The sequence below is a fragment of the Crocodylus porosus genome, unplaced genomic scaffold (assembly GCF_001723895.1).
Source record: "Crocodylus porosus isolate Cpor-Errol unplaced genomic scaffold, CroPor_comp1, whole genome shotgun sequence".
NCBI lineage: Eukaryota > Metazoa > Chordata > Crocodylia > Crocodylidae > Crocodylus > Crocodylus porosus.
This window is the reverse complement of record NW_017728931.1, coordinates 31,296,063-31,320,256: the sequence shown is the minus strand read 5'-3', so window position 1 is coordinate 31,320,256 and position 24,194 is coordinate 31,296,063. Positions and strand designations below refer to the sequence as shown.

The 24,194-nt window shown below is 39.4% G+C and overlaps 1 protein-coding gene across 1 annotated transcript in view; it reads right to left on the bottom strand.

Annotated features, from left to right (window-relative positions):
• The window catches only part of SLC15A5 (solute carrier family 15 member 5), a 50,457-nt gene extending 27,471 nt beyond the window's left edge, over positions 1–22,986 (bottom strand). The window contains exons 1-6 of the mRNA XM_019543880.1: positions 22,611–22,986; positions 19,386–19,608; positions 11,038–11,207; positions 6,268–6,488; positions 3,850–3,974; positions 976–1,004 (exon numbers count right to left, since the gene is read on the bottom strand). Coding sequence (XP_019399425.1) covers positions 976–1,004; positions 3,850–3,974; positions 6,268–6,488; positions 11,038–11,207; positions 19,386–19,608; positions 22,611–22,986 — 1,144 coding nt within the window. The remainder of the gene's footprint in view (positions 1–975; positions 1,005–3,849; positions 3,975–6,267; positions 6,489–11,037; positions 11,208–19,385; positions 19,609–22,610) is intronic.
• Positions 22,987–24,194: the final 1,208 nt, after the last annotated feature.

The window sequence follows — 24,194 nt, the reverse complement described above, 5'->3', positions numbered from 1 at the left end:
CTCCAACCCTGGGGATCTTTAAGAAGAGGCTTGATGACTACCTGGTTGGACTCATTTGAGTCCAGTCTTTTCTCCCGCCCAGGCCGGGGGTCAGACTTGAAGATCTACAAGGTCCCTTCCGACCCTACTTCTGTGATTCTATGAACTACTCTCCCTCCCCACAGTAAATAAGGTTCTCCAGCCCAGTAATTTGCCTTATATGCAATCTACTATTGTCTCTCCTTTAGTTACTCCTTACCCAACTTTCAGTTCTTGTGCTTATTCCCATCTTTATCAGTACTTTCTCCATATCCACTGTATCAAACACATCACTGAACTCATGAAATCTTGCAGTAGATACTTATGGAAGAAGTTGGCTTATATGAAACTTTTTTCCAACTCCTTTTGATTGGAGGAAGACTTACATTTTGCAGCATAAATGCTCATATACAACTTCCGAAAATAGCTTTGGCTATAATGATCAAATTAAACATCCAACCCTGTTTCAGATCCATTGTCACTCACTCTACTGACTTAATCAAAAAGTACAAATGTTCTGTGAAAATTTTTAAAAAATCATAAGTTAACTGAATACTTGAGGGGCTTGGGAAGAGGTTTAGGTTAAGAATGTTTAGGGATCAAATGCCCATTTAAGTTTTTCATATCAGTTTGATCAACTCCAGTTTACAGAGAAATCAGGCTATTTTAAAGGACCTAATATGGTCTATTGTGCGGGGGGGGAACTCTTCAGACATGGAAAACTGCTATAGATCCAAAGAAAATACAAAAATTGGCTAAGCGGCAGTTTAATATGGTTTATGCAGTTACATTTTGTAAAGTTTTAGTGTTTTAGCATATCCAATGTTTTCTTGGGACAATACTTAATGGGTTTCTGCTCCAAAGTTGCGTTTAAGTATATTTAGAGCCTGGCTTAAAACCAGCTGCCTATTTATGCTTTCAGTTTTGCTCCTGAAAATAATTGTGAAACTAATTAACTGCTGGCAAAAATACTGGTACTTAAAAGTCTACCAGGTTTGCAGGTGCAATCATATAGTTAGCTATTTAACAGCCAATTCCAGCATCTAAAAACATTTGCATGAGGGATTATTTATGGACCCAAAATTGAAGAATGTATTTTTTAAACCCACAACATTAAGAATAAACCACCTTAAATATCCTGTTACTGCGGTACACCAGGACAAACTAGCCAGTTCAGAATTTTCTGGTTTTAAGGAAAACTTGATTATCTGCATGTTCTTTTTGTGCTTTAATTTAGATGTTATTTTAAAAACCAGGGTAATTGCCACCTGCTGTGTTATATGCATCTAGTTTGTCTAAGACTTAATAGCAATCTTAATTAAGCTAATTTTAGTCAATTTAATACCTCTGTGTTTCAGTCCTGACTGTGCCTCATGCCACAGGGTACCAAATTATTAGTAACAGAAGAGGAAGTACTAGTTTATAAATATTTTTGTCTGAAGAATTTATATTGTAGGCTAGATGATAATTTTTTTCTGGGAATGGAAATAGAGTTAAACAATACCAGGTGATATTAGTTCATCTGGGATATAAACTAAATGTAATATCTACCCTAAAATTGTAAGATTTGAATCCATATGTTGAATTCTTCATCATTTGGGAGAGATTTAGAACCAGGAGTATGGTTTGACCTCCTATGGTAAGAGTGGCTACTGAGAAATTCACATTTGGATCCAAATTTCAGTTTCCCAACTCCCATCTCCTTCAAAGTTTGGTATTTTCATCCTGATCAGCTGGGAAAGGAACAAGTTTCATATTAACTTCTCCAAGAGGTCTGAGCATAAGCATACTGCGAGAGGGAAGTGAGCAGGTCTTTAACATGTCAGCTTTTCCAAGGTAACTTCTCCAAAGGAGATGAAAACCAGCTAGCAGTAGCTTAGTTTTTACTTACCAAAGGATAAAAGTGCATACATGAGCTATTTCTCCAGAGTAACCAACATTGTAAAGCCAAACCCTCATTACCACACAGTAACTTGCTCATGTGCCTACTGTCTAGGTTTTTTTGTTAAGAAAGCTGTTTTGAGTTCATTTTGTGTGAACTACTACAAACTGAGGCATGTTTCAAGTTTAGCATCTGAACAAATACAAAAATCAAAACCCAAAGTAAGTGTGCTGCAGAAGTTCAGTTGTTCTGTTATTGATACATTTCCAGGTTAGAACTCCAGAACTAAACAACTTGGACATCTCACAAAAATCATACTACTCTTTCAAAATTATCCAACCAATGCCTGACCAGAATTGTTCACAAAGCTATATATTTAGATACTATCTATAATTTTTTTCTTTGTGCATCACCACTGGTAGAAAGAAAAAGTTGTTTCTTGCAGTAAACAGTTGATTCCTGCACAAAACCCACCTCTACCACCAACATTTGGGCACTTAAGCCAGCATCACACTGCAAAGGTTTGCTGACATAGTTATGTCAGCCAAAGGTGTGATCACCTACTGACAGATGTATTGTGCTGAAAAAAGCCCATGGGATAGAGTGTTTTATTGCCAGCCTGAACTTTTGACATGATAATTTATTTTTCCTGGAGTTGACCGAGAGCCTGCAATATATTACACCAGCAAAAATATCGTTCACACTTGGTGTTCACAATAGGAGTGCTGTTATAGTATATTGGTGTAGCTATACTGACAACATATTTCTACCAGGGACCTGGCTATAGGTTTCCTCAACCTTAAGTGATATAATTTAACTAAAATACTTTTGTCTTAGAACTTTACTCCAACAGGCAAAGGAGAATCCAGTTTGATCTGGAGCTTAAACTTTATATAGCATATTAAACTTTTATAGTGCTAAACTTTACATAGAGCAGGGCTGTCCAAATTCTAAGTGCATGGGGGCATGTGCCCTGGCAGCCAGTGTGGGCCGCACCAGATAAATTGTGGACTACCCAGCCACATAGCACACAAATGTACCCTCCCCCACTGCTCCATATGGGCATTGTCCCCCTGAAACATTGCACTGGGCACCCACCCACTACTGCACTGCATGGCCTCCCCACAGCTGTACTGTGTGGGCATGATCTCCACCTGCCCTGCCATCCCCACTCCTTCCCCTCTCCCCACCCCTGGAGCCCTAGTCTCACCATCCCTGCCATCTGCAGCCCAGGCTCACCCTCAGCTCCTGTACTGGACTGCTCTGCCCTACCCAGGGCAAGGGCAAGTAGCAACAATCAAGAGAGAGACCAGGAACTGGAACTTGGAGAGTGACTGCTGCTGCAGCCAGAGCAATGAGGAGAGAAGTGGCAGGGTGAGATCCCAGGGGCCATTATTTAACCCCTTGTGGGCTGCATGCAGCCTATAGGCTGCCAGCTGGGTAATACAAGGTCAACAGCCAGAATGAAATTGCCAGAGATTTATTTGGCTGTTAGCAATGCTCACCCATTAGGTCTGGATTATTTCTACTTTGCATCCTTGAACACTTTGTGCCAGCATCTGTTGCGTGTATTGCAAGGCTCAAGATTTTTCCTTAGCTTGATTCTGAATAGAATTGGAGATGTTTACGTGTGTGCACCTATGCATACACATGTATATAGCATATATTGTTTTTGGTTCTGTTTTATCCAATTACTTCCGTTTATATCCACCCCGGGAGCTCACCCTTAAACCATGCCTTCTTTACCTTGGTATTTACAAAATCAAATATACAAAAACAAATCAAATCAAGAGCCACATATTTCTAATCCAGCAGTTAGATAATTTTTTTTCTATCAGGACTGAACTGCAGATGAAGACCACATAATGTGTATTTTATACTCACTAATATAAATTGTTGGCGATCTTGTATGTTTCTTGGAATCAAATAGATACGTATTGATGATACACTCTAAAATAGGAGCAAGAAACAATATAGGTAGGATGCTTATCACATTCATTGCTGCAATTGGCAGGAAAAATCCATTGAAGTTCAAGTTGGAATTCATGGTCTGGAGATAATATCCTGAAGGAATCTGAAGAAAGGAAAAACCCTCTTCATTAACATACTAATTTTTGTATGGTCAAAATTCTAATATATTTGGAAACCTCTCCCACATCTTGGTCCATGCCTTTCTAGAAGAAGAGGACACAGAAAACGAAGCATTTAGAGATCTATTCACTAACCAAAGGGAAATGTCAACAGCAGCAAGCTATCTGATTACTCCTTTGATGCTACCATTCTCATTTTCTGCCAAGTGCTAATGTTTTACTTCAGTTTCAATTGTCTCTCAGTGTAGAAATATATACCAATAACCACTGCACTTCAGCAATTCTTTCTTAGAATTGTATATGAAACCAGTAACTAGAAAGAGGCCTAACAATGCCAGTCCTCCAAAGCGATGAAACTAAAGTAGGTATACAAGATTAGGTAAGTAAGAACTATGCAGGCAATAGATGCTTTGTACTTCCTGTAGTACCTTACATTGATTTTTTTTTTCTCCAAATAAAATCCCCCATCATAGTGGTATATTAGATATTTTTACTATATCTGTTTTTCACAAACATAGGGAGAGTTCATCTATATGACACAGAACTATCTGTATTTCCATTTCAGTGACTGAAAGGAAGAAAAATGAGTTGTCTAGGATACATAGGACAGTTACAACTAAGTTGATACAGAATTCTGATCTCATCTCCTATTTTAATCTCTCTTTCTAACTCTTCTGCTCCTGCTATATGCTTGAGAACAAGGGTGACCCACTCAAACATGTCTTTTCTGATGTGCTCTAAGGAAATTCTTACCAAACCCACATCTAATGACCCCATTAATTCTATGTATTTGAGTAGGCATCTGTGGATTTTTATAACCTTCCTTAGGTGTAGGGTATTGCGATACCCGAAAACTTGTTTAAGTTTGTCCCAACCATGCAATTGGTCCAATAAAATCGATCACCCACAGAAATGCTTGCCACTTGCATATTTCCTGGACAATCATGGCTACAATGTCATTTCAACACTGTAAGAAGAAAAAAAAAAGATTTTTCCACCCCTCACCTACTGAAGAGGATATAAACCATGTAAAAAAAATGCACGATAAAGAAACAGTAGCTAAACTCCTTAAAGTCAGAAACATTGTCATGCAACCTATAGGTTGCATTTACCAATTGCATATGAGAATTGACCTTTATTAATAGGAAAAATGTTATCAGCAGTATAACTCATAGGCCAGAAACCAGCTGAGTTAAAAATATGGGGAAAATACTATTAATCTTTACAGAAGAAATATTAATCGATAGCCTAAACCGAGGCAAAGGTTCTATGGAATTGAAATCATTGCTGTTTCCATCTCAAGTACAAAAATCATTGCTTTCTAAAAGTTTAAATGCTTTTAAAAAATATATGGCTGAGTATTCTGATTATAATCAGTGTCACTAGATGTTCCGTTTCACCTTGTACTGGCTAGTAATGTCTAGTGTCAACTTCAACTTTTTTTAGCGTAAGGATGTCTCAAGAATGAGTGTCAATAATAGGAGTATAATTAAGATAAGGCATTGTAAGGTTTTTCTTAAGCAGGCTCTGCACTAATTTTAGCACCAATCAGTAAATATGAAGCTCCAAGCTGGTTCAATAATTTACTGTTATGCAAGTTGCCACAGGGTAAACTACCTTGAAAATTTCAGCTTAACCTGGAACATCCAGTCAAAAAATTACTTTGAAGGAATCATGGAAACTTAAGTTGATTTGTATGACACTTACATTTCTATATTACTTTTTACCCAGCAGCAGAAATAATACAATAATAGTACTTGGGCTATGAAAGAATCATTTCATCCAGCACTGAAAAAAAATACACTCATTTCTGAAGGGACATATACACACACCAGCAACAAACCCTCCCTCCAGAACAGTAAGGGTGATAAACAATTTAAAAAATTTAGGGAGGCAGAAAAAAATCAAATTAATTCTCTAACATCCTCAAACTGTGTAATGGTATTTCTCGGGTTTAAATTTTTAATATCTTAAGTACTCGTATCCTCACTGAAAACAAAGTAAGTCCTCTCTATCACTGGGCATTCGAACAAGAATGGTTCTTTAACATCTAATCAATTATCAATATTTCTTCTTGCATCATGTGAGGGCCCCTCCCAAATGCTAAGCAAGCTGGTTCCATATAGGTCAATCATGAGAGACTACTTGAGTCACTCTTTTGGTAACACAACTGATAGAATTCATGCCAAAATATAGTACAAAATTAATATATTTTAAAAACTTAATGGGAGTATGGGGGGAAGAGATGAGATTTAGGATTAAAAGCTGTTTACTTACCTGCATAATGCAAGTCCTATATAGAATTTGGAAGGCAAATAATGGAAAGAGCCTGACGAGTGATTTTGTGCTTTCCACATGAATCTCACTATACCAGCCACCATAGTTTTCTTTGGCATGGTCTAACCAGCTTGTCATATCTCCACAAAAGTGGTAGTATCTCACACGACACATTTTCAGTGCATTAACAACTACCCCAAAAGTTGTCAGCAGAGGACTACCTGCGAATGATCAGAGACATCATGCATCAATGCACTTATTTGCTGCCAAATGCAAGACAAGCCAAGTGTCTTTGAAAGAATGCAAAAAAAAAAAAAAACCAAAAAAACAAAACTCAACACACAGAACTTGATATGATTTGCCTGGCTTATTTTCCAACTCGCATAACAGACCAGATTTGTGCAAAAGCATTCAGTTTTAGGAGACAGCTTGAACATATGGAACCAAATTTGGTTACAACTTACACCCCAGAGAGTCCAACTATAGTTAAGCAAACTCTGCTGGGAAGAAAGGTGGTTTTCTTTGTTTGTTTTTTTATAATACCTGTTGACTGCCACATTGAGATACTATATTATGTTTAAAACTATTTTATTATTATCTTTTACTTTGGCTTTCTATATTGATTTGAGCCAAGTAATTTTCTATTCAATGCAGTAATGAACTATTCTTTGTTAACCGAAGTCAACTAAGAGTTATGAGGCAAAGCTAAGAGAAAAAAAGAGTCAGGGGACTTTCAGGAGTGAGGGAGTATTTTATAATTATATTTTAAAGTCAGATAATTTCTAAAAATATTATCTTTAGATAGTCATGAATGAGGCTAGGTGAAATGCACTTAGACTTCTCAGTCCAGTTCCTAATGTGAGAGTGCTTCATCATAATTACAACCTAATTCTCTGACTCCCACCTGCCATTGTTTGAAAGGATCTGTATAGGTGGCTGGTGGGATCTAGATTATCCTGAGGTCAAACCAAAAAGCCAAGAAAGAAATATTAAGATGCTGTAGTAGTATTCAAGCTAAGACAACCTGATCCAAGAAAGAAAAATGGCATAGATTTGGATTCTTCAATCACTGCTAAGAAATGAAACAAAAGTGTTAAATTAAAAGGGATACATCACCTTTGGTGGTTATGGGGTTACTGGCAATTTGAAGTAAAAAATGGGCTAATCTCTAGCTTTGCCCCATACAACATATTGTGCTATTACAAAGCATAAGAATACTAGGAACTGGTGCAGTTACAGGTCAGTTTTGGAGGCAGTTTTCCAACTCCTGTAGGAATTAAAGCTTACAAGAGATCGTCAGAACCTTCCTGGATCAAGACCTTAAAACAGCTGTAACCATTTACTAATAAATGGGTATGATGTAAAAAGAAAGGGCTATATCATAAGAAGTCTTTTCACTGTAGCATACTTGATGTATTCTAAACTGCATCCGCGAATATTTTAATTCCTTCAAAACATGAACCATTAAAAGAAATCTTTTCATTCTTCTATTGTTCTCATTGAAAGGAAAAATGAGATAGATGCCAATTAACCCTGAGTCCTGATATTTCAATGTATTTCCTAATAAATCATTTTGCTTCCTTCTCTTCGTACTTTCAGACTCAAATTCCTATAAAACCCTCTGACCGCTTTGCAAAGGTCCAAACAGGTTGCAGGCACAGAGAAGTGAGGAAGACAAAGCTGGAACTCAAGCTATGTGGAAGCCTGAATGACTGCAACTGAAGTTTGATTTAAGGGACAATTTAGATGAAATTTTTGCCCTACTGAAGGTAACAGGATTTTTGTCACATACATCATTGGGGCCAGAATTTCACCTTTTCTTTTAAAGAAAGGCTAGCTCTTGGCAAATGCAGGGATAACAGGATAAGAAAAAAGAGGATAGGAGGAGAAAAAGGAAAGGGTGAGGCATGTATAAAACGCAGCACTTATGGATAAATATTTACCCCAGCATGTACTTAATAAATTGTTGAAATTTTTAATATGTCTTTGGAAATGTTAAGCTGTACTGATGTTAGGAGAAGGACTTTTGGGAAGTAATTTTTCCTTTTTTATTTCAGTCTTTGCCTCCGATGTTCAGATACCATGACCTTGTTCTAATCCGTGCTCTTTAATTATAATAAAAAAAGAGCGAGCCCACATCGCACTCAAGATGGTAGATACACACTTTTCCCATCTTTGGTCACTTGCCAGTTCTTAAAATTATAGCAGTGGGAAGAAATGCAAATGAAGTCCTTGCTTGACAGCTAAACATAACGGAATGCACGGCCTTCATCTGAAAAGTTACCTTAAAATAAAAAGGGACCACATATAAGAATAATTTCTTTGCGGTCACCTAAGGATTTGAATTATAGTTCTGAAGAATTTCCAGTATAGTCATCTTATTGAAAGGAGCCAAATAAGAGATGAGGTATTGTCCTGACATTTGAAAAATATATATATTAATCAAGGTAAATATAGTTCTTCAGAAAAAATACTGAGCAATGATACAAGCAAGTTCTGCTTACACTGGTTCTATGGAGTGATTAACATGATAGGTATATCTACTGCCTGGTCAAATGGTTTTATTGCAACTCATGCAAACATACATGTCTAGCTTTAAAACTAGTAACAATTTAACTGTGGCAGGTTGGGGCTTAATGTAGGTACCTGGTCAAATATTCACTCAAATCTTGGTTTTGCTAGGCTCCAACTGCCACAACTACATGTTAAAACCAGCCCTAACATATACAGAAACTGTATTAGTTTTATGGACTACCATGCCTATCTAAGGCAACTTACATTAGCCACAAACTCATGGTATTTCCTCTCTTTTCTGTGTTCTGAACATAAAGATCTCAGTAAGGTGGAGCAGTGAGTTCACACTGCCATGATTTTCCTAATGTAGATACCAGAGAGGCTGGCTCAAGACATGTGATTTAAATATAAAATCTCCTCAAGTCAATTATGTTCTGACCAAATTCACAAATGGTTTATTCACAAATAAAACTAAAACCCTGGGGAAGCAAGGTTTGTTCTGACTCCACTTATGTAAATGGAATCCCAGGCAGATGGGAGCATTATGGAGTTGGATCTTCATCTGATCTTGGACCTTAGACAGTGTTTCCTGCTAACAGGTCACTTTTGGCCTGAAGGTTTTATAAACAAGTAATGCTCGACCAGGGTGCTGTGGTACACCGGGATGCCCTCTGATCCTTTCAAGGGTGCTGTGAGATGCCACACAATGCTTGCACCATGAGGTGTGCAAACATGATTCTCGAGATAAGTAGTCAGACCTATTGTGGTCTTTCCACGTTCTTTGCAAGAAAGGAAATGCTCTTCTTTTTCAGTTAAAAAAACCCAGTGTGTGAAATCTAAGATTTGAGACTTGCTAAGGGGTGCCTCTAGCCTATCAAGGAGTGCCTCAAGTCTAAAAAGGTTGAGAACCACTTCCATAAATGATAACCATAGTATATGAATACAGATACAAACTACTTTTTCCTCTATTGAAAAAAAGGTTTATTTTGGCTTAAAGGCTTTTTTGGTAGCTTTATGTATTGACTGTTGCAGTCTCCCTCTTGCATGTAGTGTCAGGTGTAGACACACTCAGTGATTTGCTCTAATCCTGAGTACATGTGCCATCTGTAAATACAAGTAGCAAATTACTCACGAGTAATCACTGCACAGTACCAATGTGTGTAGATGGCTGGGCAGCAGAAGGGACATTGCTCCCTGCCACTGGGAGCTGCCTGCTGCTGGGGCAGGCTCTGCCACCAAAACCCCTGCTCCCTGATTGTGATCACAGAGCTGAAGCTGGGAGATAAGAATCTCCCAGCCCCTGCTTTGAGGTTGTGATTGTGGAGTGGGGGCTGGGACCTCCCTGCTGCCAGGCCAGGGGAACGTAGTCTCTGTCTGGGCTCCGATGGCAGAGCCCAAATTGGCAGTAGGCAGCTCTGCTAAGAAACAGCTGTCTCCTGGATGCATGCTTCCTGCCAGCTCCGGGCTAGCACCCAGGGGGAGCCCAGAGTTCCCCCTGGATAATGCAGGGGGCCGGTGCAGGACCCACAGGGGTGAGAATCTGTTCCCACTTCCCTGCATGTGTAAATTACTCTAGACTAAACCCATCCCAGAGCATTTGCATGTGCAGATGCACTCTATGATTCTTAACAGTTTATTTTTTACATGCAGCAGCTTATATGCTAAGAATGACAGCTTTAACATAAAAATAAGTACAGTAAAAACTCTGTTATCCAGCATCCATAGGGAACAGGGGGGTGATGGTTAATCAAATAAGCCGGTTATCTGAGAGCTTCTGTCTAGCCAAGTGGGTTGGAGACGTCTTTGGCCAGCGTCAGTGTGCTGGGAGACGGGCAGTGGGGCCCTGCGCAGGCTGCTTTGCCCTGGGCCATGGTTCTTGAGGAAGAAGTGGGACATGGCTTGTAGCAGCAAAACTAAAAGTGCCATGGTGGGACTTCTGGTTTCGCTTTTGCTGCGTTGGTCCACTGCCATAAACAACAGATGCCGTCTATGATAGATGCTGGTTAATGGAGCATTCCTGATGGTAAAGTGTCAGATAACACAGCTTTTACTGTATTGAAACTGCTGAGAGGCAGCAACCTCTAATAATTATTTCTTGGTCTGATTCTTCAAGGGACTGGATCAATGTTTAGCTCTTTACCAGAGTTAATCCTTTAGCAGGATAGGCCTTGAATAATTCCAGACAAAACAGATTTAAAATATTGTTGAAATAACACATTTAAAATGATCTCTAAGAGACAGATATTTACTTCTTACCTTTTTTGGGCTTGTAAATCATTTCACTGTGTACCATATGAATTGTGATCATGACCATAAATGCAGATACAAATGGAAGAAGAAAACCCAGGTTCTTGGCCACAGATTGCTGGATGTAAGAAATGCTGACAAAGACAACTGCTGAATTTAAGTTAACTAGCCAATAAAACCTATGGAAACCAGACAAAAATTATCTTAGGAGGGATACAAGAGAAGAGGCTACCTATCTTTAAGAATACAATTCCTTTGCCAAAAAGAATATTATTTTAAACACTGAGAGGTCAAAAGTTTATTTTTACAACATTGGTATGCCATATACGAGTATTTTCACTCAGTGGTTTATATCAAAGTTCACTCCAATAGGCATGAGATTAAAACAGAAGTATGGACAGTAGATCTGAGTGAGTTGTTATATATTTACAAAAGCAATTCTTAGGTCAGACAACTTAGATGTTTTTGAAGCATTGCAGTCTACATGCTTAGTTGACTATCATGGCATACACATCGTAAATGCGTTTAACTCAGCTATTGCCTGCGTAATAAAGTCAAACAGTTCAGGATTAACAATGACATCTCCTAGCTGACTTTTTCCTTAAAATATTCAAGATCCATCTTTGCTCACAAGCAAAATTTGTGAAGGTTGATTATTTGAAGTCTGGTCTGGCTTCTGAAATCACTTGCTTAGAAATGTGATATAGACATAGCAATGCCAGCCCTGCTATACTAACAACCTGATACCTACACTTGCAAATGCCAGGGGTGGGGAACTAATGTAAGAAGAAAGCATAATTAAAATCCCACCATTTTGAAGGTGCACAGAGAGAATACCAAGCAGGTGGGCTGAAGCAAACATAGTTACCGTATTTCACAGTGTATAGGTTGACAAGGTGTATAGGTCAACCCCTGGCTTCCAATTTGAAAGGTAAAGATTTACATAGGCATGGTCTATAAGTCAGAGCCATGCCAGCTGAGTGCTCAGCTGGCAGGGGTTGGGGCTGCTGCAAGTGGTTCTCCTGAATGCCTAGGCCAGTGACACTCACAGGGGATGAGGCCATGATAGCCAAGCACTGAGTCCAGCCTTATCCCCTTCTGGCATTGTGCATCAGCTGAGCGCTGAGCCCAGGCTACCCCAGCTCTGTCCCCCATCCCCTGAAAATGGGTCTGGTCTTAGCACTCAGCTAGCATGTGCTACTGGCAGGAGATGAGGCCACACCAGTTGAATGCCAAGCTCAGCTAAGCCCATCCCTGTCCCTGATTTTTTTATGTGGTATGGTGTATAAGTTGAGTTTGATACAAAAATTGGACTTCAAAACTTGACTTATACACCATAAAATACAGTAAATATTCATGGTTCTAGACAAGCAGCACTAGAGAGAGTCTACAGATACTGATGCTGATCTAACAGCAAATCAGATATTCTCATTTGAGCTCAAATGAGCAGCCAAGCCAGTAAGTAATATTATTAGTATGTTATTAAGTCTTGAAACTCTATAGGGATCTCATAACCAACTGGCTCTTACCCTGGGGGTCTTTAAGAGGAGGTTAGATGTACACGTTGCTGGGGTCATTTGACCCCAGTACTCTTTCCTGCCATGGCAGGGGGTCAGACTAGATAATCTACTCAGGTCCCTTCCAACCCTAGAAACTATGAAACATTTGGGGCTTTTCTTAAAGCTGCAGTTCAGTAATCAGTAGGGCCATGCAAAGCTTCAGCCCCTGATTTGATTCAGTGGAGATTCGGCCTGATTTGGTGGCCGAATCTCTAAATCCAGATCAAATCAGGAGACCCTTTAAAGCCTCCAAATTGAATCAGTACCCTCCATATTGATTCAGAGAGATTTGGAAAGATTCAGAGATTCAGACAGACAAAGCGTTAAATGTTTTTTCTACACACCTCAAGGTAGCAGGTGGCTCGTCCGTCAATGTTGCAATGGTGGGGTGGATGGAGCATTCCACAGGAGCCCGTGTGCGTGGGGGGGAGGGGTGGTTCCCAGTGGACTTGGCAGCAGACTTGGCAGTGGATTAAAGGCACTTCCCATCCACTTCTGGGTCTGCTGGGGAGAGCATGGAGGCCCCTCCTGTCCCCCGTGTCCCTCCACATTGGTGACTAGTGCTTCCTGAGTCTGGGGGACACCTCAGGTCCCCTCGCAGCCAACTACTGAGCCATGGGGATGTGATGGGGGGAGGGCCTGCATGCTCCCTGGTGGACCTGGAAGTGGACTGGAACCCAGGTCCACTTCTGGGTTTGCCACCAAGTATGCCGGGGGGGAGGCTCTGTGCTCCTGCAGGGTGCTCCACCCACCCCAGTATCTCAGCATTCATGAGCCACACCTGGCACCTTGAGGTATGAAGAAAAAACATTTAAAGCTGTGTCTATGTCCGAATCACTGCTTCTCCAAATCAGCATCGATTCTTCAGATTCTGATTCAGCCGAATTGGGGACAGTTATCCGAATCAACGAGTTATTGAATCGCGGTCCCTGGTTCAAGCTGAATCCAAATCCAAATTGAATATGGCCTATTTTGTGTACCCATAGTAATTGGGCAATTTTAGGAGAATCCCCGCTTTCACTTATGCAAGAGATAACATTTCTAGTTATCACTATTGTACAAAAAAGACCAAAAGGTCTGAAAGCCAAAACAAAAAGTACCACCTTTTTAAAAAATCTCTCTCTCACACACAAACACACACACACATGGTAATTACTTTATGGATTTTTTTAAATGCCCGAGTTTACAAAACTCCTGAATCTTTGCAGAAAAGTGCAAACCCCCCCCCATAATGCCAATAATACAATTCTATATACCAGTAATTCTCAAGCAAGGTGCCACATTACCCTGGGCTGCTGTGAAATCAGTTGAAGAATGCTGCAGGTGAACTGTTACATATAATTCACATGACAGACCCATTCAGTTTCAAAAAAGGATTTGGGGGCAACTCGTCTGGGACCTGAGTAAATATGGTACTTGTTATTTTTCCATAGTCAAAGAAAAGGTGGCAGGGAGGAGCTAAGAGCTAACATTTTCTGACAGCTGCCCTGAGTCTAACAAGATTCAGAACACTGCTCTACACAAAGGATAGGTAGCCTTACCAATCCTAGCAGATCACTCTTCAGCCACCACAAATGTTAATACCTACAATATATGCAGAACTAAAGTTGTAAGTCAATTGCAGCCAGATTAGTGGCCTGGGATCTTTTATGCCAGTGGATTTTGACAGCTTACATGCTGCACTAAACATTATTTCAAAATGTGGGGTTTAGTAGTAGCATAATTAACAGGGGAGCACAAAAAATACCAGTACTGCTTCTGCTAGCCCAGCACACCAGCATCTCTCAGGGGGAAGAATTGCCCTGCTACACCTGTGGGGTTTAAGTAATTAACTCTTGTGGGGTAGCAAAGATGTTTGTTTGCTCCTGTTAACCAAATTTGCTGGCTGTTCTTTTAGCCAATAGCCTTTTATCCTCATTATGGGACAACACAAGAGGAGGAAACTGATCAATTTTTATTGTATCCTTCATAATCATAAATGCTTCAGTTAAATCTCCTGTGTCTCATTTCAGTATTAAATTATCCTATTTAGGGCATTCTCATCTTATACATGACTTGCTGACATGCTCTTCTTCCTGCAGTGTTGCTGACTTTCCTCTTAAAGAGCTTTGGTCAAGATGCCTTTCAAAAACATTCTGTAGACACAATGCTGGAGATCTCAAAGCAGCCTTAAATATTCAGCTTCAATTTTCAATGAATTTGAGGGATTTGATTTTGATAAATTCATAGATTTATTTTAAAACTGCAACGCTCCCTTCAGTAATTTACTCTGACATCCTGCGTAACACAAGCCAAAGAAGCTTACTTAATTCTTACAAGAACCAAAGAATAGCTATTTACTTAGCCAGACCATAGGTCCATCTCCCAAGGGGGAGTGAACTGTATACAACCAGGGTCTTTTCCACTATCCCTATTCTCACTTGCAGCCTCCAGCATTTAAGATCTAGGAATTTCTGATTCAGACACTGTGGGCATGTGCAGGGGCAGGGTGAGGGCACTACAATTAGTGTGGCTCTGAGAGCCGCTCTAGTTAAAGCACCAGCAGCATCTCTCTTACTCAGCATCCTGCACTTCAAAATGGTGGTGGGGTGCTTTATCTAAAGAACATTCAATGAGTTTTAAAGTGCCCCCAGCACCATTTTGAATTGTGGGGACACTGAATACACAAGACAGAGGCTTGACTAATCAAGTCTGTTTTGACACTCCGTAATTACAGACCATTGGAGCAGCATCCCCGCATATCTACCAGCACCCACCCCTAACTCCTTTACTCAATAGTTACTGATGCCCTTTTCCTCCAAAAATATGTCCATTCCCTTTTTGAATCTGTCTATAATGTCAACTTCCACAACATCTGGTAGCAATGCATTCCAAACTTTAATTATATGCCGTATGAAAAAGAACTTCCTTTAGTTAGTTTTAAACTTACTATGTACAAGTTTCATTTTGTGACCCCTAGTTCTTGTACTGTGAATAAAAGTAAATAATAAACCTCTATTTACTTTCTTTTGGCCATTCTCCTGACACACCTTGAAATGGCCAGTGTTGAGGATTAGAGATGCCTAGCATGAAAACTGTGAGAGGAATTTAGATAGGGCACCTTTAAAAATGCTTCAAAATTTGGCCCCACTACCCACTACATATGCACTTTAATGAGCTTTAGCCTATTTTAATGTGCATTTAAGCATCACCAAAAGAAACCAAAACAAAAAAAACCCTGTGCCTTTCCACTAATGCACATTAAAATAGGCTACTGTGTCTTTTTCCTTACAATTATTAAGTTTAAGCTTCCATTAGCAAAAGTGCATTAATGAGCAAGTAGATGCACCTAGTATTATCACTCACTTTTGAAATAGATAGTCTGAATTGACTTAAAAGCAGCAGCTATTTAAAAGAAATAACACTCATTGGCCATGTCTACATTAGATGCTGACTGTGCCATCGTTATTGTACTAAACAAGTACTAAATGACTGCACAGTAACGAGTTACTGCGCAGTTGGGCTGAGGAATGTTTTTTTTCATGATGCTGACTATGCAGTAGCTTGTGACTATTGCACAGTAATGTCGCATCACACTTCCTGCCATGTGACATTACTGTGCAGTAGTCACAAGTTACTGTACAGTCAGTGTGTCATTTAGATGCAGCCATTAGCAACAAAACTTAGGTCTACAAAAGTCATGACTTAGATTCATTTTGTGACCAATATAATATTAAGTTATGAGGTACACCACATTTGCCCTTTTGTGGAAGACCGCACACTGAGTCCAAAGACTATCTTGGCATCAAAGCAACCAATCCCTTCATTCTAGACACTCTTTATATGACAGTTGAGATATTCAAAACACCTAGAAAACTTTGTATTGCTCTTCACTTGTACTTCGGTTAATAACGAAGTCAAGTGTCTAAGGCGGCCAAATAGACCTATGTAATAAGGCCTGAATTACTTTTTAAATAGAAAGCAGGAAAGCTACAATGTAGTACTGTGCAGCTGCTCCTCCAGCCCCTCTGAGCACCTTCAGACCCCTGCCCACTCTCTCCCAGCCCAGCTCCTGGCTCTAAACCCCCCCCCCAAAAACAACCCCACACTCACTGTCTCCTGAGGGGGGGAATCCCTGCTTCCCCCCACTGCCCCACACTGTATGGGGGCTCTGCCATGAACCCCCATCCCCCTCCTGCTCTCCCAGCTCCGTCGATGGCTGCACTGCCCGGTCCCAGTGTCCCATCTCTTGAAAAAAAAATAAAAAAAAAAATCCCTGCACTTACTGGATGCTGCAGCAACTGTTGGGGCTTCTGGGGGCTCGTGGCAGAGCCCCCCCATAGTGCAGGGAAGTGGGGGAAGTAGGCATCACCCCCTTCAGGCCTGGCAGGAGCCAGTGATTGCAGAGCTTTTTTTTCTTTTTAAAGGAGTCAGGATGCTGGGGCCAGGTGGGGCAGCCATTGACAGGGCTGGGGGAACGGGTGGGGGCAGGGCTTGTTTGATTCGGAAATTTGGCAGTAGCTGAATCTCCGAATCAGATTCAGCCAAATCAATTTGGGACAGTGATTTGATTCATCAAATGAAATCACTGTCTCCCAAAACAGCTGAATTAGAATCTGAAGTGAATACTAGCCACTTTGCACAGGCCTAATACCAAGCATGAAGGCAAAATAAGGGAAGACAAAAACAGAAAATGGAGCAGTCCTCTGTGACGCATACTTTTCTAACAAAGTAATGTTCAAGGCAAGTCAGTTTTTCTAACTCCATTGTTGGCTTAGACTTAAGGTCCATATTGTGTATCTGCCCCATCTATTCTTCTTTAGGGATGACAAGAAGAGCTCTTTTGTGCCTCCAAAACTGTATGGGTGTTTTTATAATTCAGTCCTTAGACCGATGGCCCAAATCTTCACTCCTCAGTTTAATTAATTGGTGCAATTCTATTTATTTACATGGTTTTATTCTAGAGAATAAAGTCAGGCTCTAGAAACATAATGTAGGTCTTATTACAGGCTGTTTCACACCACACACTCACAAGTTGTTTTTTTCCTGCACCAAGCTGAAGTATTGAAAGGTTGAAATCTTATTTCTGAAGTGAAACAGTTTGGATAAGAATCCAGACTTTCCTAAAAAGCAACAGTTTACAATTCATTAAATATATATTTTAAAATTAATTTTCATGATAAAACCTACCAAGAAGAGAAAATAGCCTATGATTATATTCTTATGAGGTTGTAATGGCATGAAGAAATACTAAGAACTAAGCCCCATTTTGTTAGTCCTAGGATTATAATCATGATGTAACAACATTATAGCAATCAGGTTTTTCTTTTACTCCCCAAACATGTGCCTTTCCTGCTATTTCCAAAGCCCCAAGAACTGATCCATTTGGATTCCCCAAAGGAAATACTTCATTCTTATTATGTCTCCTTTGTAATCAACACTGAGAAATGTCACTTTGATTAAACACAATTCTGAATGACTAAGAACACAGTACAATAAATTCTCCAGAGCTATCTTTCAGAAGAACTGATTGCTCTCCAGTCTTAATCCCCTGGAGTCTTATTTAATCAAAATGATGTTGCTAATTAAGGATTAAAACTCAGAGTAGAATCAGAAACCAAGATTTTTTTCCTCTCCTTTGGGCAGGTCAGGGAGGCAGAGTCTGCTTTAAGGAACCAAACTGACTCTTCCATCTTTAGTAAAGCTGCCTTATGCACAGAAGTTTGGGTTTAATCCAAATATGAACATAACCGAGGGGGAGAAATTAGAATAGCCTAAAAACTTATCACAAATGGAACAGGGACATGATCCAATAATTTTCTAATTGTTTCTTCAGTTTACATTGCCAATATTCAAGTAAATGCACTGGGGGTTTTTTTGTTTGTTTTTTTGCGGGGCGGGGGTTGTACTGACAGGGCTGACACTTCTTGGATGAAAGGTTCTATAGAAGTTCTGGGCAATAGCATCTGTTTAGACTCACAATCTTGACTGAGAAAGGAAGCATCAGTGCTGGTCTAATGAAGAGATTTTTGCCATAAACCAGATTCCAATATTTCAATATTTTGTCCTTAAGAAAAGCACAAACATTGAAAACAATGACATTTCATAAAACACAGAGTTTGGAAAAAATCCAATCTGTAAATGTCGAAGTACAGCAAGTAAATACTGAAATGAAAATGTATAATGTAAAAAGTTGCATGGAACATTCTGTTGAAATATTTTCAAAATTAAATCCCTTTTTCCAATGGGGAAAAGTTTGGTTAAAGGATTTCCAACCAGCCCTGGACATATATAGATATTTAAGCTGAAGCACAGAAGTCAATTGACTTATTTGTGGTTCTAATCACTTAGAACCAGGCCTCTTGTATTCTATATTCAGTTCTGTTACTAAAACTGGAGTTCAAACCATTACCCCCAGCACTGCTGAAAGTAGTATATTTCAGTTCAAGAAATGTTGTCAACTCTATAGAGTCTGGCCCATTGAGAATAAAAAGTTCAGACCTACCAAACAGTTTTTTTTAAATAAAATAAAGTCATTTAGTGGCATGAACTAAGAACTCAAATAGAATAACACTGTTTCAGTAGAATAGCTCAGTCTGGCACCTGATCTTTATTAACTCTGATCTCAATGGTACCTAAAAGTTTAGAAATGTATATCTGTAAAGAAAGTCAGGTACTTTTTTTGACAAATAGATGCTATAGCCAAAAAACAAGATTTGTAATATGAATTCTTTTTCTTAAAAAAAAGTATATGAACTTGAGCATTGAGTTAAACATCATCACTTTCCCTAGTTACCCTGTTGCAACACAGACACTAACCAGTTGAAAAAAGAAAGGAGTTCCTTTGGTCCATAATCCTCAAGGTTGAATGCGCTCAATGGACAAAGAATTGCTCTAATGCCACCCGTTCCAAGACATGCTGTTAAAAGTGCAAAGTAGAACACTACTTTCTGCTCCTTTTGGGCTAGGACATGAAGAATATGGTGTCTGTCTATAAAAAAGTCTTCAAAGGGAAAGGCAACAAGAGGGAGCAAGACTGTACCTGCAATGGGAAGAAAATGAACATATGCAACTGATTAAAATGAAGTGCATTCATTCTTGGAACTCATTTCTATTGAGAGCCAGTTGGTACCACTGCAAGTCCAGAACCTTTCTGGAAGCTACTTTAATTAAGGAAGAAGAGTGACTGCCAATGGCAAAAGTGACCCTAACACACTACTATAACATGGTATATAATAGTGATGTTATAGCTGTGATGGTCCAGAAATTTGGTGAGGCAAGGATGATATTGGACCACGTAGTTGGGATAAGGATAGAGTCTGGCAAGCTTTCGAATGCAAGTCATTCTTCCTCAGGTCACCAACCCTAGCAGGATTGACAGCACCAACCTGAGAAAGAATGTCTTGCATTCAAAAGCTTGTCCAACTCTATCCCAAATACATAGCTGGCTTCAAGAAAAGGTGTCACCCTAAAAAATTCTTGCATCTTGCCTAACATGTGCCTCAGTCAGGGCTGCACTGGAAATTTGCCAGGAGCAAAAAGGATGCAATTAAATGACATGCAAGTTCAGGCAACATGACTAATTTGTGCTTGTTCTTTTATCTTCCTTGATGGAGTAACAAATTGCTTCCTTGAGCCCAAAAGATCTAGTTTATCATTATAGCTAAATGAACAACATTTGTCAAATAATTTGGCAACTGTCAGGAGGTATACTCTCAAATAAGCAATTTGATGAAAGTTCCCTGGTTTTTCTGGGACTAGTGTTTCTCATTGTGGTTCCAGAATAGGGTGGAAGTAGGAATTTCCTGATAGCAGCAGTGTAATAGGACAGTTCTGTGCCCTGGGTAGCAACAGCACATGGGGCAGCAGTGACTGCTGCCCTGCCAGCAGCTATGGTATAGCCAGTTCTGCGTGCGTGTGCATTCCACCACTCCTTCAAGGCAGCACTTAGGCTGTAACCCTGTTGGTTGCTTTCTCCATCCCCTATCCAATAGAAACAATACCATAGACTGGAGGTGCCCAATTAGGACTGGAAAGTGAGCCCTGTATCTCTTGTGAATTGCAAAGCCCTAAAAAATCCTTGTAGTTTGAAGAAGGCTGAACTACAAGTGTATTCACTTGTACACAGGCTTGCCCTGTAAGCATGACCAGGGATGTGATACACAACACCACAGTCTGAGGCCCCAATCCCAAGAAGATTGATAGGACAGCTATATTTAAAGAGGTCTCACAGTCAAATCTCGTGCATGGAGTAGGTATAGTGAGTTTTTCAGCATTTAGCCTACACAATTTATTCACTGCAGAACAATATTTAATATAAAATATTTACCAGAAATTTGCCCTTGTTACACACACTTACCTGCCTCCTTGGAAAAGGCTTTGTGCTACCTTCAATAGTTGTCAAGGAAGGATTAAGTTGTCTGAGTTACTCGAGTAGCCTGAATTATAATCAAAAGAGTCCATGACTCCATTTTGCATTTACCATTACAGTCCATTTGTGTGCTGATATTCTATTTAGATTTAGATTCAAAGGGCAAATCCTATAAGAAGGTAGCAAAGTTGATGCTCAGAATAAAGAAGAATATAGGAAAGGTTATGTTGCCTAGGTGGTTCATTCAGTGCTTTTGTAGTTTAGATAAACAGCCCCTGCAACACTCCTCCCAGACTACTTTTCAACAGCTCTCCCAGTCCTTTTTGCATTATTATTTTTCTTTTAAATAAATATTACTCTTTTGTTCAGTCATCCACAGAAGGTGCATTTAGTTGAGGCATATATCTAGCATTTAAGTGCCAATCCCATTTTAAATATTATGCTGCAATATCCAGCCAAAACATTTCCAGACATGACAAAGACAACTGTTCACATTCAAACTAGCTACTGTCATATGTAAAAAACCTTATTTATCAGCAATCAGTAATTTTTCATTGGTTGAAACCTGACTCAGGTCTGAAGCAAACTGATGTTCCAACCCAGCTGCTACTTCTCCAGCTGTGGGATAAGCAGCAGCAGCAATTCTTTGTTACATGCCTCCCTATGCCATTTTGCCTCAGCTGTATTCAAGACCTTCTCTAAATGTTTATAGCACCCCAGTTTAGGCTGAAAAAATAGTTCATCACTGTGACCTTATGAACTATCTAGGAGGGAAAAGGGTTTCACTCACTGAAAAGAAAGACAGTTTCTTTCAAATGCTGTTTAAACTGGTTTGTCCTAATTATGATTTTTCTAAGGTTCAGATGTCCCCCTTTCCAAAAGGCATGCAGGTCATTAAAAATGGCTTGTAGAGTACTCCTGTGTATTGAGGGGAATGTCTAGGAAGACCAGGAGATTGAAAAAAGGTACACAAATTTCCAGGAAACTATTTAGAAGAGGGTCACCTGTCCTTTACACCCCAGTGGGTCACACAAGGAGGCAGAAAGTGGTAGTGTTAATCAGACCCTGCATCAAAATCCAGCTTCTGTATTTAAGGTAAAAGTTATTTATGCAACATATACAGCTATGGGCACCTCACCTGGCAGTCATGCAGCTTTTATGTACAACAGAATCTTATTAACTTGCACTCACTGTGGAAATGCACTGCAAACTATGAAGTTTAGAAAGTGATCAAAATATTGAATTTTTCAATGTGACTGGTGACTTTGGTCGCCCAGTTTCTCCACTTACAATGAGCTGACTTTGAGAAAATGATGAAGACTTTTTTCTTTGAAGAATTAAGCTCTTTTAGGGTGTCAGAATCTGGGCATCAAAACAGCACAGCACCTAAAATACCTTATTGTTTTTGAAAATTTAGCATTTTTTAAAAACATAATTTAGTTTTTCCTCAAGGCACTGCTTCATAAACACATGCTAGCAAATACATTTTTGTACTTTTTGCACAGAAAAAAAATTAAGGCAGTAGCTATTAGAAGCATTGGGAGAGGCCACCTGGTTGTAGGATTATTGGAGTTTCCAGGTAAATGTTAAATGGCATATTTTATGGTCTTAGCAGAATGTAAGCGCATACAAAAAGTATGTTGCTGGTGAAACAGTTGTAGCATAGCACCTACCTAGAAAGTGTAGAAAGGTGCAGATATACACCAGTTTGATCCTCCCCACCAGACATTCGGCAAGCCAGCCCACCAACACAGGCGTTAACATGGAGGCACCTACAAAGCACATGTTTACAATGGCTGCCTGATAGTTGCAATAGCCTAGTTTAACAGTGCAAAAGACAATCATGTTGCAGACGATGCCAAAAAAGATGAACCTCTCACACAGCTCCACCAATAGCAAGCAAATGGCCACCTGAGGTTTCTCCTCAGAGTTGGATCCAGCTGAGTTTCCAGCATCCTTGCCTCTCTTAGAGAATTTCTTTCTTTCTTCAGCAGCAGTGGGATTCAGACGCTGCTTCTTTTCTGAGCCTCTTGGGTCTACCCCAGGCATGCTTGGCTGCACTGAACAAGACTAACTTGAGTGGCTTAGGTTATAAAGTATACACATCTGTTATCCTTTACTGTTATTAACAAACTGGTAAGACTCTTGCCCGGCATTCCACACCTTACTGCTGCAATTTCTAAGGCATCTATCACTTCAGTGCTGTTACATTTGAAATCAAAGACCCTAGGAGCCATCCGTCTTAAAACTTCTAAGCATGCAGATGCTGCTAAATTCAATCTGTTTGTTTAATTAGTTTGTTTTGTGGTTAACAAGATTCCCTCCTTACCCCCCAAAATTATATTACCCATTAAATTATGTGAATCCAATGCAATGCAAACAATTCTACCTGCATGATACAGATAAAGGTTTAAATACTGAGGAAGGCTAAACATTTTCAGCAGAATTCAAGTAGCAGATCAAGAAAATAATTTGGGGCTAATATTCTGATACTTTAATTAAGCAACAAGTGAAAGACTGCAAGTAAAGAGATAAAGAGAGAAAAGATACATGTTTTTAGGTGAACAATATCTTATCATTATTACACTTGTTATTTTTAGTTGAAACTCAGATAAGAAAGTTAATTAGAAAGGAAAGAAAAGCTGCTACATTTAAAGTAAGAGTAGATTTTATAAGAAAGTAATTTGAGCGTATTAATGGAGAGAAAATGCAATCAAAAAGCACCCAAAACCAGAACATTTTCTATAACCTGACCTTGTGCCATAGTTGAAAAGTGTCATATGGAAATGGAATAAAAATGGTGCTGGTTCAAATGCATTAATAATCATCCTGAAAAGAAATCTGGGGAAAAGATGTTGGTTATATTGCTGTGTAATGCACCCAATAGCAAACCCAAAAACAAATTTACAGAATGGTATCAGACCTCATAGACCTGATTCTTCATTATTGCAGAGTTTGCTTAGCCATTTACATTTGTCCAAATTACTACCACATAATAATAGTAAGATTCTGCACCCACTTTTCAGAAATGCAATTCACTACCCATGGCTTAAAACAGTGGTGTATCAGACCTGTTATATCTAAACAGAATTATCAAAAAAACTTTAGGCTGTCTGAGACTCTTGGGAGAGAGATTCTGGTCTGAGTTTCTGCTTTTCCATAGCTACTTATCTGCATTCATGTTCCCCACCCCCTAGCATCCATTTGATACTACCTACTATTATACAAAACATATGAAATAGTATACAAACCATATA